The sequence below is a fragment of the Salvelinus namaycush genome, unplaced genomic scaffold, assembly GCF_016432855.1.
Source record: "Salvelinus namaycush isolate Seneca unplaced genomic scaffold, SaNama_1.0 Scaffold73, whole genome shotgun sequence".
NCBI lineage: Eukaryota > Metazoa > Chordata > Actinopteri > Salmoniformes > Salmonidae > Salvelinus > Salvelinus namaycush.
In genome coordinates this window covers 301,893-318,717 of record NW_024061453.1, presented here as the reverse complement: position 1 = coordinate 318,717, position 16,825 = coordinate 301,893, and the positions used below count along the sequence as shown (strand labels likewise).

The 16,825-nt window shown below is 49.8% G+C and overlaps 1 protein-coding gene across 1 annotated transcript in view; it reads left to right on the top strand.

Moving 5' to 3' along the window:
• Positions 1 to 16,825, top strand: part of ptbp3 (polypyrimidine tract binding protein 3) — a 98,164-nt gene that overhangs the window by 27,943 nt on the left and 53,396 nt on the right. The window contains exon 2 of the mRNA XM_038987447.1: positions 4,212 to 4,287. Coding sequence (XP_038843375.1) covers positions 4,263 to 4,287 — 25 coding nt within the window. The 5' untranslated portion in view covers positions 4,212 to 4,262. The remainder of the gene's footprint in view (positions 1 to 4,211; positions 4,288 to 16,825) is intronic.

The following is a 16,825-nucleotide window of genomic DNA, read 5'->3' as shown; positions in this document are numbered from 1 at the left end:
GAGACCGTCCACACACACTGGGAGACCGTCCACACACACTGGGAGACCGTCCACACACACTGGGAGACCGTCCACACACACTGGGAGACCGTCCACACACACTGGGAGACCGTCCACACACACTGGGAGACCGTCCACACACACTGGGAGACCGTCCACACACTGGGAGACTGTCCACACACTGGGAGACTGTCCACACACACTGGGAGACCGTCCACACACACTGGGAGACCGCCCACACACACTGGGAGACCGTCCACACACACTGGGAGACTGTCCACACACACTGGGAGACCGTCCACACACACTGGGAGACCGTCCACACACACTGGGAGACCGTCCACACACACTGGGAGACCGTCCACACACACTGGGAGACCGTCCACACACACTGGGAGACCGTCCACACACACTGGGAGACTGTCCACACACACTGGGAGACCGTCCACACATACTGGGAGACTGTCCACACACACTGGGAGACCGTCCACACACACTGGGAGACTGTCCACACACACTGGGAGACCGTCCACACACTGGGAGGCCGTCCACACACTGGGAGACTGTCCACACACTGGGAGGCCGTCCACACACACTGGGAGACTGTCCACACACTGGGAGGCCGTCCACACACACTGGGAGACCGTCCACACACACTGGGAGACTGTCCACACACACTGGGAGACCGTCCACACACTGGGAGGCCGTCCACACACTGGGAGGCCGTCCACACACACTGGGAGACTGTCCACACACACTGGGAGACTGTCCACACACACTGGGAGACCGTCCACACACACTGGGAGACCGTCCACACACACTGGGAGACTGTCCACACACACTGGGAGACTGTCCACACACACTGGGAGACTGTCCACACACACTGGGAGACTGTCCACACACACTGGGAGACCGTCCACACACACTGGGAGACCGTCCACACACTGGGAGACCGTCCACACACACTGGGAGACCGTCCACACACTGGGAGACCGTCCACACACTGGGAGACCGTCCACACACACTGGGAGACTGTCCACACACACTGGGAGACTGTCCACACACTGGGAGACTGTCCACACACACTGGGAGGCCGTCCACACACACTGGGAGACTGTCCACACACTGGGAGACTGTCCACACACACTGGGAGACCGTCCACACACTGGTAGACCGTCCACACACACTGGGAGACTGTCCACACACTGGGAGACTGTCCACACACTGGGAGACCGTCCACACACACTGGGAGAACGTCCACACACTGGGAGACCGTCCACACACACTGGGAGACTGTCCACACACTGGGAGACTGTCCACACACTGGGAGACCGTCCACACACTGGGAGACCGTCCACACACACTGGGAGACCGTCCACACACTGGGAGACCGTCCACACACTGGGAGACTGTCCACACACACTGGGAGACTGTCCACACACACTGGGAGACTGTCCACACACTGGGAGACCGTCCACACACACTGGGAGACTGTCCACACACACTGGGAGACTGTCCACACACACTGGGAGACTGTCCACACACTGGGAGGCCGTCCACACACTGGGAGACCGTCCACACACTGGGAGACCGTCCACACACTGGGAGACCGTCCACACACACTGGGAGACTGTCCACACACACTGGGAGACCGTCCACACACTGGTAGACCGTCCACACACACTGGGAGACCGTCCACACACACTGGGAGACCGTCCACACACTGGTAGACCGTCCACACACACTGGGAGACTGTCCACACACACTGGGAGACTGTCCACACACACTGGGAGACTGTCCACACACACTGGGAGACTGTCCACACACTGGGAGACTGTCCACACACACTGGGAGACCGTCCACACACTGGGAGACTGTCCACACACACTGGGAGACTGTCCACACACACTGGGAGACTGTCCACACACACTGGGAGACTGTCCACACACACTGGGAGACTGTCCACACACTGGGAGACTGTCCACACACACTGGGAGATTGTCCACACACACTGGGAGACTGTCCACACACACTGGGAGACTGTCCACACACACTGGGAGACTGTCCACACACTGGGAGACCGTCCACACACTGGTAGACCGTCCACACACTGGGAGACTGTCCACACACACTGGGAGACTGTCCACACACACTGGGAGACTGTCCACACACACTGGGAGACTGTCCACACACACTGGGAGACTGTCCACACACACTGGGAGACTGTCCACACACACTGGGAGACTGTCCACACACTGGGAGACTGTCCACACACACTGGGAGACTGTCCACACACACTGGGAGACTGTCCACACACTGGGAGACTGTCCACACACTGGGAGACTGTCCACACACTGGGAGGCTGTCCACACACTGGGAGACCGTCCACACACTGGGAGGCCGTCCACACACTGGGAGACTGTCCACACACACTGGGAGACTGTCCACACACACTGGGAGACTGTCCACACACTGGGAGACTGTCCACACACTGGGAGACTGTCCACACACTGGGAGGCTGTCCACACACTGGGAGGCCGTCCACACACTGGGAGACTGGAAGGCTGTTCCAGACGTGACGCTTGGCATTCAAGCCAAAGAGTTCAATCTTGTTTTCATCAGACCAGAGAATCTTGTTTCTCATAGTCTGAGAGTCTTTAGGTGTGTTTTGTAAAACTCCAAGCGGGCTGCCATGTACCTTTTACTGAGGAGTGGCTTCCGTCTGGCCACTCTACCGTAAAGGCCTGATTGGTGGAGTGCTGCAGAGATGGTTGTCCTTCTGGAAGGTTCTCCCATCTCCACAGATGAACTCTGGAGCTCTGTCAGAGTGACCATCAGGTTCTTGATCACCTCCCTGACCAAGGCCCTTCTCCCCCGATTGCTCAGTTTAGGCGGGCAGCCAGCTCTGAAAAAAAGTCTCTATACTATTAGTCCATCAATCTATCAGCAGGGAGTAACAGTAACCTAACGTCTCTGTCCTGTCTTGTCTGTCAGCAGGGAGTAACAGTAACCTAACGTCTCTGTCCTGTCTTGTCTGTCAGCAGGGAGTAACAGTAACCTAACGTCTCTGTCCTGTCTTGTCTGTCGGCAGGGAGTAACAGTAACCTAACGTCTCTGTCCTGTCTTGTCTGTCAGCAGGGAGTAACAGTAACCTAACGTCTCTGTCCTGTCTTGTCTGTCGGCAGGGAGTAACAGTAACCTAACGTCTCTGTCCTGTCTTGTCTGTCAGCAGGGAGTAACAGTAACCTAACGTCTCTGTCCTGTCTTGTCTGTCAGCAGGGAGTAACAGTAACCTAACGTCTCTGTCCTGTCTTGTCTGTCGGCAGGGAGTAACAGTAACCTAACGTCTCTGTCCTGTCTTGTCTGTCAGCAGGGAGTAACAGTAACCTAACGTCTCTGTCCTGTCTTGTCTGTCGGCAGGGAGTAACAGTAACCTAACGTCTCTGTCCTGTCTTGTCTGTCAGCAGGGAGTAACAGTAACCTAACGTCTCTGTCCTGTCTGTCAGCAGGGAGTAACAGTAACCTAACGTCTCTGTCCTGTCTTGTCTGTCGGCAGGGAGTAACAGTAACCTAACGTCTCTGTCCTGTCTTGTCTGTCGGCAGGGAGTAACAGTAACCTAACGTCTCTGTCCTGTCTTGTCTGTCGGCAGGGAGTAACAGTAACCTAACGTCTCTGTCCTGTCTTGTCTGTCAGCAGGGAGTAACAGTAACCTAACGTCTCTGTCCTGTCTTGTCTGTCAGCAGGGAGTAACAGTAACCTAACGTCTCTGTCCTGTCTTGTCTGTCAGCAGGGAGTAACAGTAACCTAACGTCTCTGTCCTGTCTTGTCTGTCATCAGGGAGTAACAGTAACCTAACGTCTCTGTCCTGTCTTGTCTGTCAGCAGGGAGTAACAGTAACCTAACGTCTCTGTCCTGTCTTGTCTGTCGGCTGGGAGTAACAGTAACCTAACGTCTCTGTCCTGTCTTGTCTGTCAGCAGGGAGTAACAGTAACCTAACGTCTCTGTCCTGTCTTGTCTGTCATCAGGGAGTAACAGTAACCTAACGTCTCTGTCCTGTCTTGTCTGTCGGCAGGGAGTAACAGTAACCTAACGTCTCTGTCCTGTCTTGTCTGTCAGCAGGGAGTAACAGTAACCTAACGTCTCTGTCCTGTCTTGTCTGTCGGCAGGGAGTAACAGTAACCTAACGTCTCTGTCCTGTCTTGTCTGTCAGCAGGGATCTGAGAAGCCTCTTTCTTCTGCTGTCCTCTGCGGCCCTACTACCATGAGCACTTCTACTCCATCCACAGGTACGTCTTAATGACCTCTGACCTCTACCCTGTATGTATGCGTCTTTATGCTAAGGAATACACACACACTCTCTGTCAGACCTCTAGACTCTCTCTGTCAGACCTCTAGGACACTCTCTGTCAGACCTCTAGGACTCTCTCTGTCAGACCTCTAGGACTCTCTCTGTCAGACCTCTAGACTCTCTCTGTCAGACCTCTAGACTCTCTCTGTCAGACCTCTAGACTCTCTCTGTCAGACCTCTAGGACTCTCTGTCAGACCTCTAGGACTCTCTCTGTCAGACCTCTAGGACTCTCTCTGTCAGACCTCTAGGACTCTCTGTCAGACCTCTAGGACTCTCTCTGTCAGACCTCTAGGACTCTCTGTCAGACCTCTAGACTCTCTCTGTCAGACCTCTAGGACTCTCTGTCAGACCTCTAGGACTCTCTCTGTCAGACCTCTAGGACTCTCTCTGTCAGACCTCTAGGACTCTCTCTGTCAGACCTCTAGGACTCTCTGTCAGACCTCTAGGACTCTCTCTGTCAGACCTCTAGGACTCTCTCTGTCAGACCTCTAGGACTCTCTCTGTCAGACCTCTAGGACTCTCTCTGTCAGACCTCTAGGACTCTCTCTGTCAGACCTCTAGGACTCTCTGTCAGACCTCTAGACTCTCTCTGTCAGACCTATAGGACTCTCTCTGTCAGACCTCTAGGACTCTCTCTGTCAGACCTCTAGGACTCTCTCTGTCAGACCTCTAGGACTCTCTGTCAGACCTCTAGACTCTCTCTGTCAGACCTCTAGGACTCTCTCTGTCAGACCTCTAGGACTCTCTCTGTCAGACCTCTAGGATTCTCTCTGTCAGACCTATAGGACTCTCTCTGTCAGACCTATAGGACTCTCTCTGTCAGACCTCTAGGACTCTCTCTGTCAGACCTCTAGGACTCTCTCTGTCAGACCTCTAGGACTCTCTCTGTCAGACCTCTAGGACTCTCTCTGTCAGACCTCTAGGACTCTCTCTGTCAGACCTCTAGGACTCTCTCTGTCAGACCTCTAGACTCTCTCTGTCAGACCTCTAGGACTCTCTCTGTCAGACCTCTAGGACTCTCTCTGTCAGACCTCTAGGACTCTCTCTGTCAGACCTCTAGGACTCTCTCTGTCAGACCTCTAGGACTCTCTCTGTCAGACCTCTAGGACTCTCTGTCAGACCTCTAGGACTCTCTCTGTCAGACCTCTAGGACTCTCTCTGTCAGACCTCTAGGACTCTCTCTGTCAGACCTATAGGACTCTCTCTGTCAGACCTCTAGGACTCTCTCTGTCAGACCTCTAGGACTCTCTCTGTCAGACCTCTAGGACTCTCTCTGTCAGACCTCTAGGACTCTCTCTGTCAGACCTCTAGGACTCTCTCTGTCAGACCTCTAGGACTCTCTCTGTCAGACCTCTAGGACTCTCTGTCAGACCTCTAGACTCTCTCTGTCAGACCTCTAGGACTCTCTCTGTCAGACCTCTAGGACTCTCTCTGTCAGACCTCTAGGACTCTCTCTGTCAGACCTCTAGGACTCTCTCTGTCAGACCTCTAGGACTCTCTCTGTCAGACCTATAGACTCTCTCTGTCAGACCTCTAAGACTCTCTCTGTCAGACCTCTAGGACTCTCTCTGTCAGACCTCTAAGACTCTCTCTGTCAGACCTCTAGACTCTCTCTGTCAGACCTCTAAGACTCTCTCTGTCAGACCTCTAGGACTCTCTGTCAGACCTCTAGGACTCTCTCTGTCAGACCTCTAGGACTCTCTCTGTCAGACCTCTAGGACTCTCTCTGTCAGACCTCTAGACTCTCTCTGTCAGACCTCTAGGACTCTCTCTGTCAGACCTCTAGGACTCTCTCTGTCAGACCTCTAGGACTCTCTCTGTCAGACCTCTAGGACTCTCTCTGTCAGACCTCTAGGACTCTCTCTGTCAGACCTCTAGGACTCTCTCTGTCAGACCTCTAGGACTCTCTGTCAGACCTCTAGACTCTCTCTGTCAGACCTATAGGACTCTCTCTGTCAGACCTCTAGGACTCTCTCTGTCAGACCTCTAGGACTCTCTCTGTCAGACCTCTAGGACTCTCTCTGTCAGACCTCTAGGACTCTCTCTGTCAGACCTCTAGGACTCTCTGTCAGACCTCTAGACTCTCTCTGTCAGACCTCTAGGACTCTCTCTGTCAGACCTCTAGGACGCTCTCTGTCAGACCTCTAGGACTCTCTGTCAGACCTCTAGGACTCTCTCTGTCAGACCTCTAGGACTCTCTGTCAGACCTCTAGGATTCTCTCTGTCAGATCAGTCTATACACAAACAGGTTAGGAGCCAGTCTATACACAGACAGGTTAGGAGCCAGTCTATACACAGACAGACTGACTGAATATCAGTCTGGTCCACTGACTGACTGACTGACTGACTGACTGACTGGCTGACTGTAGTTCATTCAATGTGATTGGAGAATCCAGTGGGTTCTGGTTGTCTTTAATAGTTGATTCTAAGATTTGTATTTGATCATGTATATGTTTTTGCTCTTTATTCTTTGTTATAGAGCCAAAAATATGGAGAAGTGGTTTATCCACACATCTCTGTTTTGGATAGATCTTTGTGTTTTTGTTTGTTTAGTGTTTTCCAGTTTTCCCCGAAGTGGTTAGAGTCTATAGATTCTTCAGTTACATTGAGCTGATTTCTGACATGCTGTTCCTTCTTTTTCCGTAGTGTATTTCTGTATTGTTTTAGTGATCCACCATAGTGAAGGCGTAGACTCACGTTTTCTGGGTCTCTATGTTTTTGGTTGGACAGGTTTCTCAATATCTTTCTTAGGTTTTTGCATTCTTCATCAATCCATTTGTCATTGTTGTTCATTTTCTTCGGTTATTATTTGAGATTTTTTGATTTAATAGGGAAGCTGAGAGGTGAAATATACTGTTTAGGTTTTCTACTGCCAAGTTTACACCTTCACTATTACAGTGAAACATTTTGTCCAGGAAGTTGTCTAGAAGGGATTGAATTTGTTGTTGTCTAATTGTTTTTAGGTAGATTTCCACACTACTTTCCTTCCATCTATAGCATGTCTTAATATTATTCAGCTCCTTTGACTTTGATGCCTCATGATTGAGTATTGATCTGTTCAAGTAGACTGTGATTTTGCTGTGATCTGATAGGTGTGTCAGTGGGCTGACTATGAACGCTCTGAGAGACCACCATAGGAGTCCCCTCGAAGCCTACCATTGACTATGTACATATCCAGCTTCCGGCCGAGCTGCAGGAGTTGTGACCCGTTTTTGTTGGTTATGTTGTGTCCAGGGGGGTATATGGGGGAGTGAATGTTGTCACCTCCAGGTAGGTGTGTGTCCCTGTGTGCTGAGGGTGTCAGGTTCTTGTCCAGTTCTGGCATTTAGGTCACCACAGATTAGTACATGTCCCTGGGCCTGGAAATGATTGATTTCCCCCTCTAGGATGGAGAAGCTGTCTTCATTATAGTATGGGGATTCTAGTGGGGGGATATAGGTAGCACACAGGAGGCCAATTTTTATCTGAGATCATTTCCTTTTTAATTTCTAGCCAGATATAAAATGTTCCTGTTTTAACTAATTTAATAGAGTGGGTTAGGTCGGCTCTATACCAAATTAGCATACCCCTGAGTCCCTTCCCTGTTTCACAGCAGTTTGGGTGTATGCAGCAGTCAGGGTGTATGCAGCAGTCAGGGTGTATGCAGCAGTTTGGGTGTATGCAGCAGTCAGGGTGTATGCAGCAGTCAGGGTGTATGCAGCAGTCAGGGTGTATGCAGCAGTCAGGGTGTATGCAGCAGTCAGGGTGTATGCAGCAGTTTGGGTGTATGCAGCAGTCAGGGTGTATGCAGCAGTCAGGGTGTATGCAGCAGTTTGGGTGTATGCAGCAGTCAGGGTGTATGCAGCAGTCAGGGTGTATGCAGCAGTCAGGGTGTATGCAGCAGTTTGGGTGTATGCAGCAGTCAGGGTGTATGCAGCAGTCAGGGTGTATGCAGCAGTCAGGGTGTATGCAGCAGTCAGGGTGTATGCAGCAGTCAGGGTGTATGCAGCAGTCAGGGTGTATGCAGCAGTCAGGGTGTATGCAGCAGTTTGGGTGTATGCAGCAGTCAGGGTGTATGCAGCAGTCAGGGTGTATGCAGCAGTTTGGGTGTATGCAGCAGTCAGGGTGTATGCAGCAGTCAGGGTGTATGCAGCAGTCAGGGTGTATGCAGCAGTTTGGGTGTATGCAGCAGTCAGGGTGTATGCAGCAGTCAGGGTGTATGCAGCAGTCAGGGTGTATGCAGCAGTTTGGGTGTATGCAGCAGTCAGGGTGTATGCAGCAGTCAGGGTGTATGCAGCAGTTTGGGTGTATGCAGCAGTCAGGGTGTATGCAGCAGTCAGGGTGTATGCAGCAGTCAGGGTGTATGCAGCAGTCAGGGTGTATGCAGCAGTTTGGGTGTATGCAGCAGTCAGGGTGTATGCAGCAGTCAGGGTGTATGCAGCAGTCAGGGTGTATGCAGCAGTCAGGGTGTATGCAGCAGTTTGGGTGTATGCAGCAGTCAGGGTGTATGCAGCAGTCAGGGTGTATGCAGCAGTCAGGGTGTATGCAGCAGTCAGGGTGTATGCAGCAGTCTGGGTGTATGCAGCAGTTTGGGTGTATGCAGCAGTCAGGGTGTATGCAGCAGTTTGGGCCGCCTGGCTCGTTGCGAACTGCGTGAATACTATGTCTTCCTAACAAAGACAGCCAACTTCGCCAAACGAAGTTTAATCGGTATCGGCGTTGAAAAATCATAATCGGTCGACCTCTACTCTATACCATGTTTCTTGTAGGATGACAATGTCTTTATTTCTGATTTCTTTGGTGAAGTCCAGGTTCCTGCTCTTTAGGCCAAAGGCAGATGACCTCAGACCTTGGATATTCCAGGATGAGATATTAAAAGCTTTGTGTTCCATAGTGTTTAGTGTTGTTTTTGTGTGGTTTAGGTCCGGACCATCACAGTAGGTGTGAGCAGATCATGTTGAGCATGTGATACATACCTCTTAGGTTGTAGGATGGGGGTTGGGCCTGTTGCGCAGTCTCTCGCTCTCTCTCTCTCTCTCTCTCTCTCTCTCTCTCTCTCTCTCGCTCTCTCTCTCTCTCTCTCTCTCTCTCGCTCTCTCTCTCTCTCTCTCTCTCTCTCTCTCTCTCTCTCTCTCTCTCTCTCTCTCTCTCTCTCTCTCGCTCTCTCTCTCTCTCTCTCTCTCTCTCTCTCTCTCTCTCTCTCTCTCTCTCTCTCTCTCTCTCTCTCTCTCTCTCTCTCTCTCTCTCTCTCTCTCTCTCTCTCTCTCTCGCTCTAGTCTCTCTCTGTCTCTAGTCTCCCTCTATTCTCTCTCCTCTCTCTCTCTCTCTCTCCTCTCTCTCTCTCTCTCTCTCTCTCTCTCTCTCTCTCTCTCTCTCTCTCTCTCTCTGTCTCTCTCTCTGTCTCTCTCTCTCTCTCTCTGTCTGTCTCTAGTCTCTCTCTCTCTTTCTCTCTCTCTCTCTCTCTCTCTCTCTCTCTCTCTCTCTCTCTCTCTCTCTCTCTCTCTCTCTGTCTCTAGTCTCTAGTCTCTCTCTCTTTAGTCTCTCTCTCTAGTCTCTCTCTCTAGTCTCTCAATTCAATTCAAGGGGCTTTATTGTCATGGGAAACATATGTTAACATTGCCAATGCAAGTGAGGTAGATAATATACAAAAGTGAAATAAACAATAAAAATTAACAGTAAACATTTAACATACAGAAGTTTCAAAATAATAAAGACATTACAAATGTCATATTATGTATATATATATATATATATAGTGTTGTAACGATGTACAAATGGTTAATCTACAAAAGGATCAGCATAAATATGGGTTGTATTTATAATGGTGTTTGTTCTTCACTGGTTGCCCTTTTCTTGTGGCAACAGGTCACAAATCTTGCTGCTGTGATGGCACACTGTGGTATTTCACCCAGTAGATATGGAGGTTTATCAAAATTGGGTTTGTTTTCGAATTCTTTGTGGATCTGTGTGATCTGAGGAAAATATGTGTCTCTCATATGGTCATACATTTGGGGAAATGACACTAATTGTTTTATATTTTTCACATTTGGTCAGGAAATGCAGCTCCGTCTCAGGTTCTGCTGTTGTGCAGTGGTTGCACAGCCTTTCCTCTACAGGGAGCCAGGTTTTCCTGTGTCTACCCTTCTCAATGGCAAGGCTGTGCTCACTGAGCCTGTACTTTGTCAAGGTTTTTCTAAGGTTTTGATCAGTAACCATGGTCAAATAGTTAGCCACAGTGTACTGTCAATTTAGGGCCAGATAGCACTGCATTTTGCTTTGTGTTTGTGCTTGTGTTTCCCAATAAGCAATATAGTTTTGTTTTGACTGTGTTGTAATTTGTTTTATCCTGATTGATTGGATGTTCTGGTCCTGAGGCTTCAGTGTGTTAGTAGAACAGGTTTGTGAACTCAGCCCCAGGACCAGCTGGATGAGGGGACTCTTTTCTTTGCTCAGCTCTTGGCATTGCAGGGCTTGGTAATGATATGAGAGGGGGTCACTGTATTTTAGATGTTTCCATAACTTAATTGCTATTTTTTGAGTTTTTATTATTAGTGGATATTGGCCTAATTCTGCCCTGCATGCATTGTTTGTAGTTTTCATCTGGACATGTAGGAGAATCTTACAGAACTCTGCATGCAGGGTTTCAATGGGGTGTTTGTCCCATTTGATGAAATCTTGTTTTGGACCCCACACCTCGCTGCCATAAAGTGCAATTGGTTCAATAACACATTCAATTAGTTTTAGCCAAATTTGAATAGGTATTTCAATTTGAATTTGTTTTTTAATGGCGTAGAATGCCCTGCGTGCTTTCTCTCTCAGTTCATTCACTGCCTCATTAAGGTGTCCAGTTGAGCTTATTTTTAAACCTAAGTAATTGTAGTGTGTGCAGTACTCTATATATGTTGTACCAATTGAGAACTTTGGTCTAATTCCCTGAGATCTGGATCTTCTCTGGAAAATCATTATTTTAGTCTTTTTTGGGTGTTTACTGCCAGGGCCCAGGTCTGGCAGTACTGCTCTAGCAGGTCCAGGCTCTGCTGTAGGCCATGTGCTGTGGGTGGGACCAGTTCATCGGAGCTACTCAGATCCCAAACAGCAAGTGCAAACATCTAAAAACAGACTAAGTCAACTAGTTACTGACCAACAGAGCAGACAACATCTCAAATTCCACTCTTTTCCATCCACAGTGCATTACACATTACCTACCTCATTTGCACTGTATATAGATTTCCCTACTGTATTATTGACTGTATGTTTTGTTTATCCCATGTGTAACTCTGTGTTGTTGTTTTTGTCGCACTGCTTTGCTTTATCTTGACCAGGTCGCAGTTGTAAATGAGAACTTGTTCTCGACTAGCCTACCTGGTTAAATAAAGGAGAAATAAAAAATAAATAAATAAACGCTTTGAACCAGGGACCATCAGGTCCCATTTTAGAAAACACAGCTTGTCTCAAAGTTCCTCGCCGAGGCAATAAGGACAGGTCTTATTTAGCCAGCTAGTGGTGGTAATACAATACTCATCATGTCATCGGGAACATAAGCAGGCCATGTTTTATGCCACCGACACAACCAACACCAATAATAATATAGCTGGAAGCAGCAATTAGGCACGACACAGCTACACCCACAGCGAAGGCAGGCCCAAACATCCATACAGACAGAATAGGAGTATACCAGTACACACAAGATTTCTTTCTCCCAAAAGGGTTATTCAGCTGTTCCCCGTGGGAGAACCCTTTTGGGTTCCAGGTACATCTGTCTCCCTGTTTCTCTCTGTCTCTCTGTTTCTCTCTGTCTCTCTGTTTCTCTCTGTCTCTCTGTTTCTCTCTGTCTCCCTGTTTCTCTCTGTCTCCCTGTTTCTCTCTGTCTCCCTGTTTCTCTCTGTCTCCCTGTTTCTCTCTGTCCCCCTGTGTCTCTCTGTCTCCCTGTTTCTCTCTGTCTCCCTGTTTCTCTCTGTCTCCCTGTTTCTCTCTGTCTCCCTGTTTCTCCCTGTCTCTCTGTTTCTCTCTGTCTCCCTGTTTCTCTCTGTCTCCCTGTTTCTCTCTGTCTCCCTGTTTCTCTCTGTCTCCCTGTTTCTCTCTGTCTCCCTGTTTCTCTCTGTCTCCCTGTGTCTCTCTGTCTCCCTGTTTCTCTCTGTCTCCCTGTTTCTCTCTGTCTCCCTGTTTCTCTCTGTCCCCCTGTGTCTCTCTGTCTCCCTGTGTCTCTCTGTCTCCCTGTTTCTCTCTGTCTCCCTGTTTCTCTCTGTCTCCCTGTTTCTCTCTCCCTCCCTGTTTCTCTCTGTCCCCCTGTTTCTCTCTGTCTCCCTGTGTCTCTCTGTCTCCCTGTTTCTCTCTGTCTCCCTGTTTCTCTCTGTCTCTCTGTTTCTCTCTGTCTCTATGTTTCTCTCTGTCTCCCTGTGTCTCTCTGTCTCCCTGTTTCTCTCTGTCTCCCTGTGTCTCTCTGTCTCCCTGTTTCTCTCTGTCTCCCTGTGTCTCTCTGTCTCCATGTTTCTCTCTGTTTCTCCCTGTGTCTCTCTGTCTCCCTGTTTCTCTCTGTCTCTCTGTCTCTCTGTTTCTCTCTGTCTCCCTGTTTCTCTCTGTTTCTCTCTGTTTCTCTCTGTCTCCCTGTTTCTCTCTGTTTCTCCCTGTTTCTCTCTGTCTCCCTGTTTCTCTCTGTCTCCCTGTTTCTCTCTGTTTCTCTCTGTCTCCCTGTTTCTCTCTGTCCCCCTGTGTCTCTCTGTCTCTCTGTTTCTCTCTGTCTCCATGTTTCTCTTTGTCTCCCTGTTTCTCTCTGTCTCTCTGTTTCTCTCTGTCTCCCTGTTTCTCTCTGTCTCCCTGTTTCTCTCTGTCTCCCTGTTTCTCTCTGTCTCTCTGTGTCTCTCTGTCTCCCTGTTTCTCTCTGTCTCTCTGTGTCTCTCTGTCTCCCTGTGTCTCTCTGTCTCCCTGTGTCTCTCTGTCTCTCTGTGTCTCTCTGTCTCCCTGTTTCTCTCTGTCTCTCTGTGTCTCTTGGTCTCCCTGTTTCTCTCTGTCTCCCTGTTTCTCTCTGTCTCCCTGTTTCTCTCTGTCTCTCTGTTTCTCTCTGTCTCCCTGTTTCTCTCTGTCTCCCTGTTTCTCTCTGTCTCCCTGTCTCCCTGTTTCTCTCTGTCTCCCTGTTTCTCTCTGTCCCCCTGTGTCTCTCTGTCTCCCTGTGTCTCTCTGTCTCCCTGTTTCTCTCTGGCTCCCTGTTTCTCTCTGTCTCCCTGTGTCTCTCTGTCTCCCTGTGTCTCTCTGTCTCCCTGTTTCTCTCTGTCTCCCTGTTTCTCTCTGTCCCCCTGTGTCTCTCTGTCTCCCTGTTTCTCTCTGTCTCCCTGTTTCTCTCTATCTCTCTGTTTCTCTCTGTCTCCCTGTTTCTCTCTGTCTCCCTGTTTCTCTCTGTCTCCCTGTTTCTCTCTGTCTCCCTGTGTCTCTCTGTCTCCCTGTGTCTCTCTGTCTCCCTGTTTCTCTCTGTCTCTCTGTTTCTCTCTGTCTCTCTGTTTCTCTCTGTATCTCTGTCTCCCTGTGTCTCTCTGTTTCTCTCTGTCTCCCTGTTTCTCTCTGTCTCCCTGTGTCTCTCTGTCTCCATGTTTCTCTCTGTCTCCCTGTGTCTCTCTGTCTCCCTGTTTCTCTCTGTCTCTCTGTCTCCCTGTTTCTCTCTGTCTCTCTGTCTCCCTGTGTCTCTCTGTTTCTCCATGTTTCTCTCTGTCTCCCTGTGTCTCTCTGTCTCCCTGTTTCTCTCTGTCTCCATGTTTCTCTCTGTCTCCCTGTGTCTCTCTGTCTCCCTGTTTCTCTCTGTCTCCCTGTGTCTCTCTGTCTCCATGTTTCTCTCTGTCTCCCTGTGTCTCTCTGTCTCCCTGTGTCTCTCTGTCTCCCTGTTTCTCTCTGTCTCCCTGTGTCTCTCTGTCTCCCTGTTTCTCTCTGTCTCCCTGTGTCTCTCTGTCTCCATGTTTCTCTCTGTCTCCCTGTGTCTCTCTGTCTCCCTGTTTCTCTCTGTCTCCCTGTGTCTCTCTGTCTCTCTGTTTCTCTCTGACTCCCTGTTTCTCTCTGTTTCTCTCTGTTTCTCTCTGTCTCCCTGTTTCTCTCTGTCTCCCTGTTTCTCTCTGTTTCTCCCTGTTTCTCTCTGTCTCCCTGTTTCTCTCTGTCTCCCTGTTTCTCTCTGTTTCTCTCTGTTTCTCTCTGTCTCCCTGTTTCCCTCTGTCCCCCTGTGTCTCTCTGTCTCTCTGTTTCTCTCTGTCTCCCTGTTTCTCTCTGTCTCTCTGTTTCTCTCTGTCTCCATGTTTCTCTCTGTCTCCCTGTTTCTCTCTGTCTCCCTGTTTCTCTCTGTCTATCTGTGTCTCTCTGTCTCCCTGTGTCTCTCTGTCTCCCTGTTTCTCTCTGTCTCCCTGTTTCTCTCTGTCTCCCTGTTTCTCTCTGTCTCCCTGTTTCTCTCTGTCTCCCTGTTTCTCTCTCCCTCCGGGCCCTCTGTCTCCCTGTTTCTCTCTGTCTCCCTGTTTCTCTCTGTCTCCCTGTTTCTCTCTGTCTCCCTGTTTCTCTCTCCCTCCCTGTTTCTCTCTGTCTCCCTGTGTCTCTCTGTCTCCCTGTTTCTCTCTGTCTCCCTGTTTCTCTCTGTCTCCCTGTTTCTCTCTGTCCCCCTGTGTCTCTCTGTCTCCCTGTGTCTCTCTGTCTCCCTGTTTCTCTCTGTCTCCCTGTTTCTCTCTGTCTCCCTGTTTCTCTCTCCCTCCCTGTTTCTCTCTGTCCCCCTGTTTCTCTCTGTCTCCCTGTGTCTCTCTGTCTCCCTGTTTCTCTCTGTCTCCCTGTTTCTCTCTGTCTCTCTGTTTCTCTCTGTCTCTATGTTTCTCTCTGTCTCCCTGTGTCTCTCTGTCTCCCTGTTTCTCTCTGTCTCCCTGTGTCTCTCTGTCTCCCTGTTTCTCTCTGTCTCCCTGTGTCTCTCTGTCTCCATGTTTCTCTCTGTTTCTCCCTGTGTCTCTCTGTCTCCCTGTTTCTCTCTGTCTCTCTGTCTCTCTGTTTCTCTCTGTCTCCCTGTTTCTCTCTGTTTCTCTCTGTTTCTCTCTGTCTCCCTGTTTCTCTCTGTTTCTCCCTGTTTCTCTCTGTCTCCCTGTTTCTCTCTGTCTCCCTGTTTCTCTCTGTTTCTCTCTGTCTCCCTGTTTCTCTCTGTCCCCCTGTGTCTCTCTGTCTCTCTGTTTCTCTCTGTCTCCATGTTTCTCTCTGTCTCCCTGTTTCTCTCTGTCTCTCTGTTTCTCTCTGTCTCCCTGTTTCTCTCTGTCTCCCTGTTTCTCTCTGTCTCCCTGTTTCTCTCTGTCTCTCTGTGTCTCTCTGTCTCCCTGTTTCTCTCTGTCTCTCTGTGTCTCTCTGTCTCCCTGTGTCTCTCTGTCTCCCTGTGTCTCTCTGTCTCTCTGTGTCTCTCTGTCTCCCTGTTTCTCTCTGTCTCTCTGTGTCTCTCTGTCTCCCTGTTTCTCTCTGTCTCCCTGTTTCTCTCTGTCTCCCTGTTTCTCTCTGTCTCTCTGTTTCTCTCTGTCTCCCTGTTTCTCTCTGTCTCCCTGTTTCTCTCTGTCTCCCTGTCTCCCTGTTTCTCTCTGTCTCCCTGTTTCTCTCTGTCCCCCTGTGTCTCTCTGTCTCCCTGTGTCTCTCTGTCTCCCTGTTTCTCTCTGGCTCCCTGTTTCTCTCTGTCTCCCTGTGTCTCTCTGTCTCCCTGTGTCTCTCTGTCTCCCTGTTTCTCTCTGTCTCCCTGTTTCTCTCTGTCCCCCTGTGTCTCTCTGTCTCCCTGTTTCTCTCTGTCTCCCTGTTTCTCTCTATCTCTCTGTTTCTCTCTGTCTCCCTGTTTCTCTCTGTCTCCCTGTTTCTCTCTGTCTCCCTGTTTCTCTCTGTCTCCCTGTGTCTCTCTGTCTCCCTGTGTCTCTCTGTCTCCCTGTTTCTCTCTGTCTCTCTGTTTCTCTCTGTCTCTCTGTTTCTCTCTGTATCTCTGTCTCCCTGTGTCTCTCTGTTTCTCTCTGTCTCCCTGTTTCTCTCTGTCTCCCTGTGTCTCTCTGTCTCCATGTTTCTCTCTGTCTCCCTGTGTCTCTCTGTCTCCCTGTTTCTCTCTGTCTCTCTGTCTCCCTGTTTCTCTCTGTCTCTCTGTCTCCCTGTGTCTCTCTGTTTCTCCATGTTTCTCTCTGTCTCCCTGTGTCTCTCTGTCTCCCTGTTTCTCTCTGTCTCCATGTTTCTCTCTGTCTCCCTGTGTCTCTCTGTCTCCCTGTTTCTCTCTGTCTCCCTGTGTCTCTCTGTCTCCATGTTTCTCTCTGTCTCCCTGTGTCTCTCTGTCTCCCTGTGTCTCTCTGTCTCCCTGTTTCTCTCTGTCTCCCTGTGTCTCTCTGTCTCCCTGTTTCTCTCTGTCTCCCTGTGTCTCTCTGTCTCCATGTTTCTCTCTGTCTCCCTGTGTCTCTCTGTCTCCCTGTTTCTCTCTGTCTCCCTGTGTCTCTCTGTCTCCCTGTTTCTCTCTGTCTCCCTGTTTCTCTCTGTTTCTCCC